Source organism: Syngnathus leptorhynchus, chromosome 13 (assembly GCF_054491065.1).
Source record: "Syngnathus leptorhynchus isolate UIUO chromosome 13, UIUO_Slep, whole genome shotgun sequence".
Taxonomy (NCBI): domain Eukaryota; kingdom Metazoa; phylum Chordata; class Actinopteri; order Syngnathiformes; family Syngnathidae; genus Syngnathus; species Syngnathus leptorhynchus.
Window position 1 is genome coordinate 10,903,710 of NC_141207.1, and position 18,224 is coordinate 10,921,933.

The following is an 18,224-nucleotide window of genomic DNA, read 5'->3' on the forward strand; positions in this document are numbered from 1 at the left end:
GAGCCATCCGGCCGGCCGGCCAGCCGGCCCGCGCTCCCTCCCTCCCTCCCTCGCACGCACGCTCCCTCTTTGTTGATTGTCCACTTGGAGATTTATAGACTTGGGTTCTGGAGACGATGGACAAAAGGAAGCAAAGATTGGAGCGAGAGTGGATGAAGCAATGGACCGCATGCTCCGAGATGCTCAGGTTCCAATTGTAAAAAGGTTTATCATCTGACATCGACTCTCGTGGAACAAAAGGAGAAGAAAACACAATAGACTACTGCTGTGCCTCATCACTTCTACTCTGCATTTGGGGGCAAATCCAAAATGGACACAAGAAGACAAAGCGTTTGGACGTGAACACTTGATTGTCTGACAGACAGACAGAAGAAGGTGACAAGCAAAGATGAACTATATTTTTGGCAACAATACTCTGTACCCCCGCAGTGGGAGGGGAGGTGGAAGTTCTGGGGGCCAAGGTGCAGGGCTGGGCGTCAAAGCAAAGCAGGGACCAAAGCGTGGCTCCTCAGAGGAACTGGCAGCGCCGCACAACTCCTCCCCATCCACCTCTTCTCCTGCCTCCTCCTCTCCTTCCACATCCTCCTCTCGCTGGCAGCAGCTCCTTCTCTTCTTCTCCAAGAGGAGTGCCTTCACTGATTGCATTACGTCTAGCCAGGTAACGAACGCATGTCTCCAATCGTGCTTAAGGGATGCTAGGTGGGAGATCGGGGTGGCGGAGATCCCATCGACATATTGATGTGAGCTACTGGCAGCGTACTGAACCGAGGAAGGCATGTTGTGAACCTTGAGATGAATGCCGTGAGGATGCTACGCTGCAAGTGGAAGCAAGCAAGCAAGCAAGCAAGGAAGATGCCTGCCTGGCTGCGTGGCTGCCTGCCTGGCTGCGTGGCTGCCTGCCTGCGTGGCTGCCTGCCTGCGTGGCTGCCTGCCTGCGTGGCTGCCTGCCTGCGTGGCTGCCTGCCTGCGTGGCTGCCTGCCTGCGTGGCTGCCTGCCTGCGTGGCTGCCTGGCAGCACACAGCTCAAGCTATGTAAAAGTGAAGCTAACTCCTTCACAGTAATCACTGGCTGGGGTTTTGCAAAGTGTGGCCAGTTTTCCAATGAAAGCACTTAGTGCATGGCTGATATGCCGTTATATACACTCACACACACACACACACACACACACACACACACACACACACACTCGTTCTGTATATGCACACACTGATTCTTGTTCAGTTTGTGTGAGAAAAGTTTGAGGGTGGGTGCTGTCTGTTGTTTGGATATTTGGCATTGGGTTAGGTCAAAGTAGACACTTGTGTTTGGTCATTCATTTGGAAATGAATCAATAAACACAGGTAGCTGTACTCATTCAACTCCTCTTCCAGTGGTACCTATACTTGGGAACTTTTCCAGATACAAACCAGAGCCACACAATCTACTTCTGAACCGAAAGAAAGCCTTTTGACTCCAACAAATGGCTTCAAAATGAAAGCCGTATGATAAGCTTCTGAAGTAGTCAATGCCTTCTTAAGTTCAAGCCATTCTTCGGTCATTTCAAATTTGTGGTGATGTAGACTGTGGCTATGTTTAGAGGAGTACAGTTGTATTTTTATCATCACCCTTTTGCTTCTTCACCTCCCTCCCACAAGCTGACTTGCAGTCTCAGAAACAATAGAGTACATTCTAGCACAAGTGGGAGGAAAGACATGTTGACGAGCGCAAATATGAAATGATGAAGACAATCTTTAGGATTCATTTCATAGAAAAACAACAATAGACCGCTTGCATTTTGCTATAGGGACCCATATGTACTTTGTATTTGGACGTGCAGAAAAGATGAAAAGCATTGACTTGAGTGCTAACCCATTTTCAGACATGCTTGTTTTCGATCACGTCCACCCGAGGTGTCTGAAAATGGACTCGAATATCAGACGGAGAGGGCTTCGTGTTTTCAGTTATTTAGGGGCAGAGCATGTTTACAACCTTATTAGGTTTGACATCAATGTGGGGAGGACTTTGCGCTAGTCCTTGTCATCTGTCTGTGAAAGCGGCTATGGAGAAAGTCAAAAAGAAAGACCTCAAGGCTTTTCAATACTTCAACTGTGCAACTCCACAGTCAAGTGAGTGCATATGATTTTGGAGTGTTGCATCATCTGGTGTGTGTGGGATGATGCTTTCATATCAGTTCACACTCTTCCTCCCTCCCTCCCTCCATCACTATCGACTCTTTGCACTTGTTTCCCCTCTAGCCTCTTCTCTGTCCATGAGCAATCATTTTAATGACTTCTGTAACGCAACACAAGCGCAGAAAATGTTCGGCTAATGTGCTTTTTGGGGCTCTGCACAAACGTGCATTGTTGCTAAAGTCAAGCAATGGGTATGAATGCGAGTGCGATTGGTCATCGATCGATCTGTTTTATGCAGCTCTTGTGAACCTCTTTGTCAAACAGGGCAATGAAATATATTGGAGGATGATGAACAGGAGATTTTATTTCTTGAAGGATTGATTTATTTGTGAATGTATGGATTCATTTATTATCGATTTATATGTATAGCACATTTCAACGGAAAGCATTTCAATAAATCCATGCAAAGTTTGGCATCAACCACAGGGAGGAGGGGCACTCTAGCTCATTTGCTCATTTGAGTATTGCCTTGCTTGGACTGCTGACGCCGTGCACCATAAACAATGGTAAACGTAAAGAGGTGAGGCTGATACAAGCAAGCAGTTGGAGGCAGCAAACGCTCACTGTTGAGCAGAGTAGAAGAGGCCATGGCCAATAGCTGCCAGGTCCGCCTCACTGAATGTCATTCATTAAAAAGCAGGCTCGCGGTTGCTTTGTCCGGCTGGCTGGCTGGCTGGCTGGCTGGCTGGCTGGCTGGCCGGGTGGCTGGCCGGGTGGCTGGCCGGGTGGCTGGCCGGGTGGCTGGCCGGGTGGCTGGCCGGGTGGCTGGCCGGGTGGCTGGCCGGGTGGCTGGCCGGGTGGGTGACTGGCCGGCCGGCTGGATGTGGGCCGGTGCACTGCATGAGACAGAATTTGAGTTCATTTCACCATAGGAAGAAATCTGCTGCAAGGATCTTAATGATTGGTCTTCAATGCAATGCCTGAGAACCTGTTGAGAATCACAACTGTAGTTACACTGCAAAAGTGCAGAAAATACACATGGCAAGTTCACAAACAGTCGTCATTTAAGATCCCTGTCTTTTTTTTTTTTTTCTTCACCATCCTTACTTTATTCTGGTTTCATGGCAACATAGAGTAAGGGCCTGATTCCTTCCCCCCTTGCCTGGTTACCTCCAAGCAATATTTTAGTCTTGGCTTGATTTAACATGGCCTTGCCTATTCATCTGGCTATTCATCATCTTGCAGCTAGCTAACTAGCCTACAGCCCTGACAGCACTTTACGCAGTACACGCGCAACACTAAAACCAGCTTTCCTTCATCATCTCCCTGCTTCCTTTATATGGGCAGGCGCTTCTATCTACGCCGTCTTCTTTCGAGGAGCAACATGTGCCATATACGTATTAGCTGACATCATAGATTTGGACCTCGAAGCCATTTATTGATAGAAATCACAAAGCCATGTTCATTGTCAAATAGCAGCTGTCGATGGCCAAAGGCAGGCAGGCAGGCAGGCAGGCAGGCAGCCACGCAGACAGGCAGGCAGGCAGGCAGGCAGCCACGCAGCCACGCAGCCAGGCAGGCAGGCAGGCAGGCAGGCAGGCAGGCAGGCAGGCAGGCAGGCAGGCAGGCAGGCAGGCAGGCAGGCAGGCAGGCAGGCAGGCAGGCAGGCAGGCAGGCAGGCAGGCAGGCGCTAACGTCATGGAATCATTTCAATTCCTCAACTATAAAGATAGGGAGAAAAGAAAACAAATCTATAGCCTTCAACGCTAAAGTATCAAAGACTAACGTTTATATGAAACACCGATTTAGGCGGCTTGCGTTCCGTAGTGCTTCTAGTCATCAAAGTTGAAATGTTCTTGCACATCATTGCACTATTCTCTTTTGATTTACGTTTTGCACAACTTGATTGGAATTGTAAAAAGATGCATTCTTGTGAGTAACTAGGTCAGCGCATAGAAACACTCAGGCAACTGACCCGGCTTGCCGTGTTTTGCTTTAAAAGAAGAAGAACAAAAAGGTTCTCCACCAATCACGGCTCGGGACGCATCATACTCTTCCACGCTGACCGCCAGCGCTGAGCCCTGCTTTCCTATCGATTAGTCACGCCTGGCTGCCGTCATGTGCACAAGAGCGCCCGAGCTCCTAATTGGCCGGTCCGGGACGAGCGAGAGCGCATCCCAGTTGTACGGAGCGGGACGGCGAGAGCGAGGAGGCACAAACATGACAGCATCTGAGAAAGAAAGATGTGAGCTGGTGTCAAGTTTTGAAGATCAGGGCGAGCATTGGTTTTTCTTCTTGATTATTCCTTCTGACTCTCATTTCCCAAAGATGTGTGTGTTTAGCTATGGGTTCCCTTCCCGGAATATAAATCTGCAACATCTCAAGTGGACCGACTGGATTTCCCAAACAAAGCCGGAGTATGATTGAACTGCCTACCGAACTTGGAGGAGGTGCATTATCTGAGAAACCGATAGATAACTGGAGCCCCTTCCTTTGGGATGCAGGAGCAGCCTTTGCGTCCACTCTGTCCTAACGTAAAGACTGAAAGCGAGCGTCGCCCATCTGAGCTTCGTTGTCACACTTCAAGACCTGGCTTTGTTCAATTCGTGGCTTTTCACCAACGCGGACCTGTTCAAGGGACTGTACGGAGGAGACAAATGAAGGAAGGGGAAAAGTCCAATGTCGCTTTCAGTTGTTCTTTGACCTCTTTTGTCATCCCTGCCTGTCAAGGCGATCAAGCGGTAAGAGGCAAAGAAGACGCGGCCGCCACGGATGTGGCCTTCCTGCCGATATGACCACTTACTTCCACAGCCACGAATTCTGTTGTAGCCCTAAAAAGGCCGCCGGCTCTTCCAAGGGAAAATCCAGCAAAGGGAAGGTCAAGTCCGGCAAGAGCCAGCAGCATCATCACTCCAAGCGTAGCCCTAAATTACTGCAAGTCCAGACAACTCAATGGCAGCCTTCCCCCCTCCACTCGGCCAAGCGCAGTAGTCAAAAAGGCTGTCCTTCGCCCAAACCTCTTCCTTCGCCTTCACCCAGCTACTACCACATTCCGAGTCATTGTCATCTAGCGCCGCCGCCGTTCCACAACTACCAGCTGGCGCCGGAATCACCCAATCATCTCCTGCATTCGGCCAGCCATCATCAGATCTGCCTGCAGCAGCAGCAGCAGCAGCATTTTTCTCCAAATGGGCAAGACTTTCTCCCTCTTGCCTCGGGAGGTCGCCCGCTTTCCTCGCCGTCGTGGCATCAACTCTGTCAGCATCAGCAGCAGCAGCTGCAGAGTCACTCCAACAGTCACAACTTGTTGTTCCACGACTACCGATCCCAATGTTCTCCTCCTCCTCCTCTGCCGCACTGCTCGCAGTCTCTTTCCATCCATCCGTTTCACTCGGCGCAGACGTCAGCGCGTTCGGCTCTGGATGGTTACGGCTGGAGCACGTTGCCCACGCAGCTAGCCCACAGGGCCGCTGGAGGAAATTTCCAGAACTTGAAAGACACGGTGACAAAGAGCCAAAGCAAAGCAAAGGCTGGGAGCTCCTACTTGTGGGCCGCCCGCTCGGTGGAACCCCCCGGCGCTCCCACTCAGCGCTTTCCGCAAATACAAGCCCATGTACGTGTCCAGGTAGGTTGCATAGGCAACGACTATGGATAAGCAGTTGATGAGTCTTCATGAGGGCCTGTGTCCAATTCCCATTCAAAGTTGCCAAAAGCCATTGTGAGCCATTCCTTTTTGACCAGCGTTTGTCCTATTCATACACCTGAGAAGTCTTTTTAACCGTCAGAACTCTTCTCTTGACCAGAGTAGGGATTAGAGTCCATTTTTTATGACGGCACAGCTCAGCTCAGCGTGTTGCCTGATCTGAAATTGTCCTTAATCTGATCATATTCAAGCTGTTTTGGACATATGCTGTCATTTTCTTCTTACCTCTCAGTTAAGATTTGCTTTCTTTCTTTGACATTTTCATGTGAGCGAGCGAGTGAGTGTTCAGGGCCTAGTTTTCAGGTGAGATGAATAAACTGTTGCAAAACAATGTTGTGATTCAACTCAATGCGAAATATGTTGCATTCAAATGAATAAAAGATTTTAAATTGGTACATGAAAGTAAGATTGACAAATGATGAAATGAAACAAGATGAATTCCTTTGTAGACGTTTCATCCATTTGGAAATCTTAAATGAGTGATTTAAAAGTGCCTTTGGCCACTTGTGCTCGGAATTTGGGGGAATATTTTTCCAAAAGGCCGATGTTGAACTTGTTGTGCCTTTGGGTCGCGGGCATGTGCACCTTCTGCTCCTCGTTGCTGTTGTTGAGTTGACGACCATGCGACTAATCCCTCTGATCCTTTCTCTTTTTCGGTTCCCGTGTGGGATCAAGCGTCCATTCAGCATGACTGACAGATTGGACACGTGGTGGTAGACAGACAGACAGAGGGAGAGAGGGAGAGACAAAGAGCGAGCAGGCGAACGAGAGAGATCAGGGGATGTGATGGATGGATGGATAGATGGATGAGAGAGACTGAGATTAGTATTGAGCGATAAATGCTATTCCTGCTTTGTTGCACTGATGCTGGCTGGACACTTCATTTGCTTTATGAACACACAGCTTGAAATTTTCCTTCCAGCGGATTTTTGCTTTACGGGATATTGGATTGCGTTCATATACTCTGAGATGGGGGAAAATAGATGCGGTTGAGCCAGGAAGAGCATTTACGAAGCAGAAAAAAAGGAAAGCTCGTGCGTCTGCTTCATCCGTTCTTTTGCTTTACTATTCAGATCAATCACCGGTAGATGGACAAGAAAGAGCTTGGCTTTTTGTTTCCAGCAGCATATCATGCACTTGCTGCTAAGTGGCAAATCAATGATGGATGCATCGCAAGTGGATTCTTTGAATGTCAATTGAGGGAGTGGGCCTCATCAATGATGATGCTTTGAATTGGAATTAGTATTGTCTGTCGTGAGGGCTGTGCACTACGCCATGTGGCTTCACGCTAGCGAGCTTTACTCGACATGCTGTACCAAAACATGAGACGAGTAAGTTGTTGCGGGGCTCTTGTTGTTTGAGCATCAATTCATGAAGTGTCTTGTCTTTTGCAGGCCAACCCCCCTCCATTGGTGGTGAACACAGACACTGTGGACACCCCCCCATATGTGAGTACCAAAAGTCGGGAAATCCAATGTTTGGAATGCAAAACAGACGTGTTTTATTTTGCTACTACATGCTCTGATATCCAGAGGTCGGGAAATCCAATGTTTGGAATGCAAAACAGACGTGTTTTATTTTGCTACGACATGCTCTGATATCCAGAAATGCTTGCGCTCTAATTGCTTCCGTACCTCTGGATACAACGGTTCAATTCAGAAGAATACGGGCATTTTACCGCTAGCCAGCTGCCACGGCAAATCGCCGTCCAACTTTCTGATGTACGTAATTGCTCTGAACTCCAAGGAGTTTCATTTTTGCCCATATCTTTTCAATAAAAGCACAAGGGTTAAAAGTGACCCATGATTCTTTTCCACGATGCCGTAGAATACTTGAGTGGCCAAGAATAATCTCTATTCATATTCCTCGTCGGCAATTTTGACATTGTATATGGCGTAATGATGGAAATGTAGTCATGTGAAAGCACCCGCTACAGACAAGGCAAGGCGATTGCTCGGGATGCCAGCCGGGATGCGACAATATGAAATCATTCCATCTGATTTGAGTCCAATCCAAACAAGTTGACAGACTTTGTGATGGCTTTTTTTGTTTTGTTCCATCCATACTCACAAGTACCATTCTCTCTTTCTACATATGCCGTCTCAAACAGGTCAATGGAACGGAAGCAGACTTTGAATATGAGGAAATCACATTGGAGCGGGTAAAAACGGAAGGAAGGATTTGTACCAATACCATTCTAAAGCTATGACTATTTCCTCCAACTTTCTTTCGTCTCCTTTCTTTGTGCGTTGTCGTGTCCCCTCTCTCAATGGTACTCTCCTCTCTCTCTCTCTCTCTCTCTCTCTCTCTCTCTCTCTCTCTCTCTCTCGCGCTCCCTGAGGCTCTCTTGCCATTCATTCCTCTGGCTGCGTCTTCTTTTCTCCTGTGACCTGGATCTGTCTGCTCGAGTGCCGCCGCTTTCAAGACACATACATGCAAATCGAGAACAAAAAATCGCAATGGTTACCGCCTCGTCATTTGTATTAGAAGTCGTACGTAGCGGCCGTGTTGCCGTGAAAACGCTGACCTCCGTCATCTGTGTTTGTGCGCAGGGTAACTCGGGTTTGGGCTTCAGTATTGCAGGAGGGACCGACAATCCCCATATTGGAGAAGATCCGTCCATCTTCATTACCAAGATTATACCGGGAGGGGCCGCGGCACAGAATGGGCGACTCAAGTGAGCGCACACACATTTGAGAATACAGTCGAAGATAATAGTTGAAGTCAAATGTTGAAGTCGGAATGGATCAAAGCACCGTTTCGGGCAACCCGTGAAGTGGATTTTGCATCAGAAAGTGGGTCAAGCCCGAAATCGGCCGCCGTCACTCCCTCCGTGAGGCTCTCCTGTCGGAAGAGTTTCGACGGGGGCGGCCGAGCGTAAGATACGGACGGCTTACCCGTTTGAAACAAATACGACGGACATGGCGGCGCAATCCATTTACGTGGGGAGGGGCCGGGCGGGCTTGTGCTTTCTTCATTCTCGGAAGAGTTTGTGTCGGAGCGCTGCCCTTTCGCAAGAGACTCCATCATTCTTATCAAACACGTGCAGTTTTTTTGTTAGGTTTTTTTCCCCCGGTCGGTCGCATTGATTTCTGATGGGATGCCGGCCACAGTCCGGTCTGGCTCAAGGTCAGCGAAGCATCTATCTGGAATACGGCCGTTGTCATGAATACATTGGTCGGAGCAAATGTAGTACCTTAAGTAGAAGAAACGAGGATGCCGTCATTTGTTCAACGGCCGCGCATTTGAACGGGTATCGGCTCTTACTTTTGCCGACGGCCTCAGATTTGATTTGAATAGCTACTGGTGCAGCAGCTCTTATATGATGTTGTCGCGCAGGGTGAACGACTCCGTCGTCCGGGTCAATGACACCGACGTCAGGGAAGTGACCCACAGCGGGGCGGTGGAGGCACTCAAGGATGCCGGAGGTTTGGTCCGACTGTGCGTACGACGCAAGAAGAGCCTTACTGATAAAATGGTGGATATCAAGCTGGTCAAAGGACCCAAAGGTAAAGGTACTTGCAAATGTATTGATTGAAGAAGGGGGAAAAAAAAAAAAAAGTCAATTTCCCCCCTCATTTCCGGACTATAAAACCTAACCGGAATATGAAGCGTATATGAAGATTCAAGTGTCGATCGTATCTTTTCAGGCCTGGGATTTAGTATAGCCGGTGGAGTGGGAAATCAACACGTTCCAGGTGACAACAGCATTTACGTGACAAAGATCATTGAGGGGGGTGCTGCACAAAAAGATGGCCGGCTACAGATAGGGGACAAACTTGTAGCTGTAAGTTTTTTTTGTTTTTTTTTTTTTACATCTCAATCGCGATTGACAATGAGCTTTGAACACACATACCAACATGTGCAAATGATCCGCTCTGCTGCGTTCCTAGGAAATCGCAATGTCTCATAGAATAGAAACACATCCATCCATCCATCCATCCATTTAATGATGTGTCTTCAGGTAAACGCATCTTCTTTAGAGGAGGTTTCTCACGAGGAAGCAGTCGCAGCCCTAAAGTCAACCCCAGATGTTGTTTACCTACGCGTGGCCAAACACACTTCTGTCTTTATCAACGAAAGCTTTCCTCCTCCCGATGTCACCAATTGTAAGTATGTGCTTGATGTTGCAGTCAAATAGACACGAGCTTGAACGGCAGCCCTTGCTATTTGACTGGATGTTGCCGACATGCTGTTGAAGCAAATTTCTCGCCACCTGTGCTTGAATGGCATGCGTGATGGTTAGAACGTAGGCTCAACTTTAAATGGGCTTTTTTTTTCATTTCTAAAACAGGCTGTGTTTTGCTGGAAAAAAAGATGATCACAATTTTGAGTGCACCCTCTTCCCCAGCGACCACTGCAAAAAAAAAAAAGAAAACGTGGTCAAGCACAACCCAGTTTTGATCGGATGAGATGCTCGAGACAGTTCTGATAACAGCTAATTCACGATGTTGACTTGAACACGATGTGACTGGATGATTAAGGAGACCTGCTTTTGTTTTGATCCCAGCCTACCCTTCACATCATGACAATCACATAAGCCCCTACATGAGCGGGAGCCAGTCTGTCAGCCCGGCCCCACTGACCACGCCCAGATACTCACCAATGCCCAGGTCCGTGACGGAAAATGACGACTTCACAAGGTAAGACTGAAAAGACCAATGTTTGTCATGTTAAGGTGAACGACCTTTTACATTGCCTGACCTCTGCTCGCGCTGCTAACAAGGTTGTGACGTGCGTGTGCGTGCGCATGCTTGTGTCGATTTGGCAGATGGCAATCAGAATTTTCATCTGGCATGTAAACTGAGGTCACATACGTAGACACGTGTACATTCACTCTGGGTGGGGTGGGGTCGGGTCGGGGCTGCTTTACTATCTTTAATCCATTTTAATGGGAGGATTACAGCCTATCACAATCCACGTCACTCAACCGGCGTCACCGTGGTTACTAGAATATGACTGCCAACGTCATCATCTTTTTGCCCAATCATAATCTTTTCACTATAATAAATCTGATAAGCTGCAGACTGACTGCTGAATGGTCATTTGGATGTCTGCTCTTTCTGCTTTGTGCTGGTGGCCTGTGTGTGTGTGTGTGTGTGTGTGTGTGTGTGTGTGTGTGTGTGTGTGTGTGTGTGTGTGTGTGTGTGTGTGTGTGTGTGCGTGTGTGTGTGTGTGTGTGTGTGTGTGTGTGTGTGTGTGTGTGTGTGCGTGTGCGTGTGCGTGTGCGTGTGCGTGTGCGTGTGTGTGGGGGGGGGGGGGGGGGTGCGTGTGTGTGTGTGTGTGTATGTGGTTGTGTGTACACGTATACATATATAGACATATACATCTATCTATACGGATATACCTAACCCTGAAATCTAGGATTTGCACAATATAGTACGACCGAGGAAAATGCTTTATCATGTTGAACATTTGCGTTTCATGATACGGTAGCGCCATCTACTGGGCAACCCGTAGTGAGCTATGTCTTTTCTTCAACTGTACAGTAATGCATGGCTCTTCACATCTAAAAGGCTCCCCTTCCTTTCCTTCCAGATGAATGGTGTTTGTCTTGTCACTCCTCCCTTCTTGCGCATATGGGTTCAGTTGGCTTTACCGCTGTCCACATGCATACGTTGAGGGCCCGTTTTGAAATGAAAATATTTCATAAATCATCTCATATTCTTTCCCTTAGGGAGCCTCGGCGTGTGTTGCTTCAACGAGGCTCTACGGGTCTTGGTTTCAATATCGTCGGAGGAGAAGACGGCGAAGGAATATTCATCTCCTTCATTCTGGCCGGTGGTCCGGCCGATCTTTGCGGGGAACTCCACAAGGGGGACCGGATCCTCTCTGTACGTGTGTGCCGAGTCGAGATGTTCTTTTTGCATTTGGCTCGGTTTGCTTTCTGAAAGTATGTCTTTGGATGTAGGTGAACGGAGTTGACCTGTCCACGGCGACACACGAGCAGGCGGCTGCGGCTCTGAAGAACGCGGGACAAACTGTCACCGTTGTAGCGCAGTATAAACCGGAAGGTGAGTGCGACCCAAGTGCTAATGGCACGGCTAATGTAGGATTTGTCAAGCAGGAATCGTTTCTGCGTGCTGATTAGTGACGGTTGGCTGAGCTGAGCTTCATTCAGCCCTTCTGTTCATGCACGCGTGTCCTTTTGAAGGCCGTGTTTGTCCGGCTCCCGTGGCAATACTGAGCGGCGACCTGTGGTGTGCCCTCTGCTTCCACCACATAAACATAGAGGCTTCCTTCGAATGAGCGAGTCACGCTGTGCGTGTTTTGTTGTTGAACCTTCTGTTATTTATCCGAGGAACACCACCTGCTGTCATCCAATGCAGAACCGGCGGAGAGTAGTGATGATGCAGCAGCAGAAAAGACGTATTTATGAACCTCAACGTAGTGGTACAGTGGCAAAACGGATTGATGAAAGGAGCTGGCTGCAAGTGGCGCTTGAGTAGCCAAGTGTGCCGGCGCCCCAGGTACAGCCAATGGGCAAATGTTTGTGCTGCTGGGGTTAACTATTGCTTCCGTGTGATATCTTGATCAGTCCAAGTCTGCGTGGCATTCCTTCTCATCATTGTGGTGTATTTCAGAACCTTTTCATCTCGCGCATCATTTCCTAGGTGCATAGTAGCTGATTTGGCAGCATCCAACTTTAAAATGTGCTTCCCCCCCTTCCTTTCCTGCTGTGGGACTACTCTAGTCAAGCCTTCTGTTTGATTTCCGTCTTAGTCGCTTGGATTACACACGAGTGTCACAGTCCGTGTCTGAGCTCCACTCGTCTGTTTGTTATCAAGTGGAGGAGGCTTGTGCAAAAATGATTGTCCATCTTATTGTGTGATGGATCGCAGTGACATTGTGAGTGCAATAGCGTTAATGATGCTGATTTACCTCCAGATAAAGGTGCGTATGAGCTGTCTGGTGCTTTTGATTCCCTTTCTCGCTTACTTTGAGATGCGATGTTCGTTGACCGTGACGCGCCAGTTGAAATTGAAAAGAAACGTGCCGTGAATGAATTCATACTATGGCAATTCAAAGAGTGGAGAGAGAGAAACTCATGACTGAAGATGAAACGCATCCCAAATCAAACCAAGACTGGTTTATTTTTAGGCCAACACAGTACGTATTAGTGAGGGCTTTGTGAAAACTCCCTCCAATCGAAAGGAAAAATGCTTGCTAAAGCTTTTTGTGAATGTGTGCTGGTGACTGTCACTCCCTGAGCCAAAGTAGGGCAGGAGAGCCTGGCATCGCCTCGCATTTCAGCTGCATGAGTGACCTGAGGAAACCGTGGCTGCCTGGCTGCCTTGCCTGGCTGCCTGGCTGCCTTGCCTGGCTGCCTGGCTGCCTTGCCTGGCTGCCTGGCTGCCTTGCCTGGCTGCCTGGCTGCCTTGCCTGGCTGCCTTGCCTGGCTGCCTTGGCTGCCTTGCCTGGCTGCCTTGCCTGGCTGCCTTGCCTGGCTGCCTTGCCTGGCTGCCTGGCTGCCTTGCCTGGCTGCCTGGCTGCCTTGCGTGGCTGCCTGCCTGCCTTGCGTGGCTGCCTGCCTGCCTGCCTTGCATGGCTGCCTGCCTGCGTGGCTGCGTGCCTGCCTGCGCCTTAAAGCAAGCTGCTGTCATAGTGGGAGGAGCGGGCACAGCGAACAAGAGGAGCACACTAGAGAGAGAGAGAGCCTTAGCATCTGTTGTTTCTGTAGCAGCCAAGCGGCACTGGAAGGATTTTGAAATCGACCCATTTTTTTTTTCTCCGCATCTCGACACTTACTTTGACATATTTCCACTGGAGCAGGCTCACACGTGGAGGTGCTCTGAACTCTGGGTCTTTTTTATGCGCTCCTTCTGGCTTTCTGGCACTGACACTCATCTAAAAGTCGCCTCATCAGCATCATAGCGCACGCACGCAAGCACGAAAGCAAGCAAGCCCAGCCTGCCGTCCCTCCGTCAGCATGTGAGTACCACCATTGAAAGAGACAGAAGCTGAAAGGACTCAGTCGCTAGCTTCCTTCCTTCCTTCCTGCCTGCCTGCCATGCAACATGCGCGATGATGAGCACCTCCGCTTTTCTTCTTGAGTTGATTTGTGGCAATCTTCTTTTCATTGGTTTCCCAACAATGTTTTTCTTGACTTTTGAAACTTGGCTTTTTCCCCTCATTTAGCTCTCGTGCCTGAACTCACTCTTCTCTGTTTTGTGTCCTTTCCCCCTGTTTACGGTCGTGTCCGCCGTCTTGCTTTGAATCCCACGCGACAGTTTTGTTGACTCCAAATATGCTCATGTAAATATCGGTATGGCCATTAGATGCAGCAATGCCGTAAGATTGAAGGTGATGGACGGAGGTCAGTGATGGGGGGGGGAAATGGATTTCCTCCAAAAGGTTTTGGTTAGGTTGAGGTTAGTTGTGTACCTCAAGTGTAAGCGAACTAGCATGCTTTGATTGACTTTTTTTTCCCCCCATAATGGTCGAGGGCTGCAGAGTCTCGCTGCAGCCTTTGGAACCAGTGTGATCAAAAGATTTGGACGTATTTTGGCCGGGACGGAATATATACGTAGCATCGGCCGGCCGCATAGCATAATTGCCTGAGTGCTATTTCAATATTTTTGGCCAAGGTGAAAGGATGCAATTTTTGGATGGATATTTAGCATCTCCGCTTTTACGCCACAATAAAAGTGCCACACTTGTTCAATTGTATTAATTTACTCAAAGAAGGTTTCCCCCAATTCCCTTGTGCAGAATACGGTCGTTTTGAGGCAAAGATCCATGACCTAAGGGAACAGATGATGAGCAGCAGCGTCACTTCCAGCTCCACGTCACTACGGTCCACTCAGAAACGGACACTTTACGTCAGGTACGTCAGGACCTTGTGACATTTGAGAGTGCTTTTGCTTTGCCGCCGTTGTTGTCGTCATTTTAAACGTCTGTTTATGTCCAACCATTTGATCACGAGTTATTGTTGCTTCAATCGATGTGTTTCCTGACTCGTGAAATGAGATCCCAGAAATTCCTGTACGTTCAATGACGAGAATATGAATTGACTACGAGTTGTTTTGACATTGACCTTGATTATAAAACAAGGCTCCGTCAAAGTAACATCGTGCCAAACGCATTCAAATCAATATTGTCATCTGGAAAGCCGTAAAGCTAATGCTCGGAAATTGGGTATCGAAGGCATTGTACACCCGATACTATGGCTTGAACGAGCACTAAAGCGCAAGCCGCGAGCTGCCATTTCTTTCTTGACCAATATTTGACTTGAGATGAATTTCTCGTCCTATTCCAATTGCATTCTGCTTGCTGTGTGTGTGTTTTGTGTTGCACTCCACACATGGATCCAAATCACACACCAAGCAGGAGAGATAGTTTCAGAAGAGTCAAAGGGGAGGGGCACGCAAAGGTTTCAATAATGGACATGAAAGGTGGTCGGCCGACCCGCCGCCTTGCTCCTGCCGCATGAACATTTCAGCCCAAATCCTTCAAATATTGGGAGGCAGGCAGGCAGGCAGGCAGACGATATCCGTCCGTCTCCCTCCCCAATTTCCCCTTCTCTGTCGTCTCTGCTTTGTTTTATTGATGAAGGCAGTGGGGTGGCTCTTGTTTCAGCTCTACTTCTCTCTCTCACACACTGCCACACAGCGCTGCCCTATTTTTTTTTTGTTAAGGTTGTTTCCCTGTGGACGGCTTTGGCATTTTGCTCATCGTTCAGCCGTGCACGCACAAACAGCGACTGTTAACAGATGTGAACACATTTTCCAGCGCTTGTGTTCAAGTGCCACATTTCATGTTATTTTCCATGTGAAGGCGTCACGCCTCACCTCACCTCCAGCTTTCATATCATGGAATCATTTGAAGGCAAATCCCTTTGATTGTCTTCTGGCAGAGCGCTCTTTGACTATGAGGGAAGCGCGTCGGACTCGAGCAGCCCGAATCAGGTTCTGCCTTTCCGCTTTGGAGACATCCTTCACGTGAGCGGCGCTGGCGAAGAAGACTGGTGGCCGGCGCGCCACCTCAGCCCCCCTCCCCCAAACTGCCCGGAGGTTGGAGTCATCCCCAGCCGCAGAAGGTTGGTTGAGGGCGGGCTCCTGAAAAGTGCCTTCTCCTGGCATCCATCCCATCAACACGTGGACTTGACCTCAGTAATCCTTGATGATGAAAGACAAATTGCCTGCATTTTTAGCTGGCGATTTGAAATTGGATCAAGAGAGAACTTTCCATGGTCATACAGTAATCAATAGCCTGGCTGTGTGTTCACCGGAGGAATCTTATGACCACTCTAAAGTTGTGAACTTTCCACCTTTTTTTTCACAGAGTGGAGAAGAAGGAGAGGTCAAGGTTAAAGACAGCCTGTGCGAGCAAGAATCAGGATCGATCGGTGAGTTAGCGATCAAACAAGTAGCCGTTGTCATCCTGTGTGTCAGAACACAGTCAAATCTGAGCCGGTTTCCAATGAAAAGAACACGCGCACGTCTTTGAGCCAGCCGTACAAGGATCCGACCGACTGATGACATTTGGTCTCTTTCTAAGTTTCTTTCTATGTTTCTCTGTGCAGGATCAAGATGAACGGGGTAAGTCAACGTGTTCTCTGTGACCTCTGCCGCTCCAAAAATGTTGACTCCACTTTGGCAGCTTCCATATGCGCCATGTTGTTCTCTTTCCCCAATCTTTCTTTGTGTGTCCAATTAGTTGGCCAGGAGGAGGTGTTGTTAAGCTACCAAGCAGTAATACAGCAGGAAGGTCAGTGATTCAGTCAAAGAGAAAAAGATCATTGACGAATAGATGGCTTAGTCATATCGTTCGTAAATGGGGAACATAACTGTGGGAAATCTGTTGCCTAAGCTCATCCGTTTCTATCCATCAGTCAATTACACCAGACCCGTTATCATTCTTGGACCAATGAAGGATCGAGTCAACGATGATCTTATTTCCGAGTTTCCCGACAAGTTTGGCTCCTGTGTCCCACGTGAGTATTTCAACGATTTCGATGTGGTTCAAATATACGTGGAGATGCAGTGGCCTTTGATCTCGAAGAAGAGATCGGAACGCTCACTGGCACTTCTCTCCTCAGACACGACTCGGCCACGGCGGGACTATGAAGTGAATGGCCGAGATTATCACTTTATGCCCTCCAGAGAGCTCATGGAACAAGAGATCCAGGAGCACAAGTTCATCGAGGCGGGACAGTATAACAACCACCTGTACGGAACCAGTATACAGTCGGTGAGAGAAGTTGCTGACAAAGTAAGACAAAGGAAGCCAACGGAAGGTAGCGTGGTGTCCAAACGCTTGCGTCCGTGACGGCCTCCCTCTCGTCTCCTCTCAGGGTAAACATTGTATACTGGATGTATCTGGGAACGCTATCAAGCGTCTGCAGCTGGCAGGCCTCTATCCCATCGCCATCTTCATTAGGCCACGCAGTGTGGACAACATCCTGTGAGTCAGAAAGACAAAAAATGTAGCAAAAAGTATGAGCGCACGTTACATTGATACTGGGACACGTGTGTGTGTTTCTCTCTCCAGAGAGATGAATAAGCGTTTGACCGAGGAGCAGGCAAGGAAGTCCTACGACAGAGCTGTCAGATTGGAGCAAGAGTTCACCGAATATTTCACCGGTAAGCGCTTGTATAGCTATCAGAATGTACGATTGTTATTATTTGCAATACAACCAAGGGGCTAAGAGTAGCAAAAAGCTTGAGTTGCCTTTGCTATGCTAATCGTGATGTGTTCATGCTGTTGTTGTTTTTGCCCTTTCTGCAGCTTTTGTGCATGGCTCAACTCTGGAGGAAGTCTATTCCCAGGCCAAGCAGATCATTGAGGAGCAATCGGGTCCGTACATTTGGGTGGCCACCAAGGAGCGGCTCTGAGTCAATGCTGCAACTTTGGCAGCACAACGCAGCTTCCCCACATCTGATATACTCTGTGGACACACGTACTTAACGCTTGGCTATCGGGGGGAAGTCCCGAGGAGGCCAGGCCAGGCTTGTATCTTTTCCAGCAGCAGCAGAAGCAGCCCGCTTCCCTTTAACCTTTAAGGACGTGCTTCAGATCCATTGAATATGTACCATTATCTGATTGATTGGTTTCATGAACGCTTGCTTGTTGCTGTTGTTGTTGTTTTCATACGTATATACCAAGGGTAATGCGTTCACATATGGGTTTGTAACGCTAATATTGTCACCAAGAAGCAGATTTTTGCACGCTGTAGCTTTCGTGTTTATGGGGACAAAATCTCTCTCTTTCCCATTTTTCATTCCACTTTCGATTTAAATAGCTGCGATTGTTTCTCTGACTTTTCTACCTTTCGCTCTTATCCTACCACTTCCCTGCCAGACTGCCTCAAGTTGGAATAAATAATGTGCTGTGCCCTGGCATGTTGGACTAAAGGGCCGAGATAGAAAACATACGTATAGTACTGTACCGTTACTGCTTGGAAATG

General features: G+C 48.4%; 1 protein-coding gene across 2 annotated transcripts in view; it reads left to right on the top strand.

The window, feature by feature from the left end:
* LOC147047714 (disks large homolog 4-like) overlaps positions 1-18,224 on the top strand; it is a 29,351-nt gene that overhangs the window by 11,075 nt on the left and 52 nt on the right. For both annotated transcript variants that reach the window (XM_085928492.1, XM_085928491.1), the window contains exons 5-23: positions 7,210-7,263; positions 7,926-7,976; positions 8,368-8,492; positions 9,155-9,324; positions 9,466-9,602; positions 9,780-9,924; positions 10,326-10,458; positions 11,493-11,649; positions 11,727-11,829; positions 14,528-14,642; positions 15,672-15,854; positions 16,100-16,163; positions 16,341-16,356; positions 16,475-16,525; positions 16,650-16,751; positions 16,857-17,029; positions 17,112-17,221; positions 17,309-17,400; positions 17,546-18,224. The exon at positions 17,546-18,224 is cut by the window's right edge and continues 52 nt beyond it. In XM_085928492.1, the coding sequence (XP_085784618.1) occupies positions 7,210-7,263; positions 7,926-7,976; positions 8,368-8,492; positions 9,155-9,324; positions 9,466-9,602; positions 9,780-9,924; positions 10,326-10,458; positions 11,493-11,649; positions 11,727-11,829; positions 14,528-14,642; positions 15,672-15,854; positions 16,100-16,163; positions 16,341-16,356; positions 16,475-16,525; positions 16,650-16,751; positions 16,857-17,029; positions 17,112-17,221; positions 17,309-17,400; positions 17,546-17,652 (2,088 nt within the window). In that variant the 3' untranslated portion in view covers positions 17,653-18,224. The remainder of the gene's footprint in view (positions 1-7,209; positions 7,264-7,925; positions 7,977-8,367; positions 8,493-9,154; positions 9,325-9,465; positions 9,603-9,779; positions 9,925-10,325; positions 10,459-11,492; positions 11,650-11,726; positions 11,830-14,527; positions 14,643-15,671; positions 15,855-16,099; positions 16,164-16,340; positions 16,357-16,474; positions 16,526-16,649; positions 16,752-16,856; positions 17,030-17,111; positions 17,222-17,308; positions 17,401-17,545) is intronic.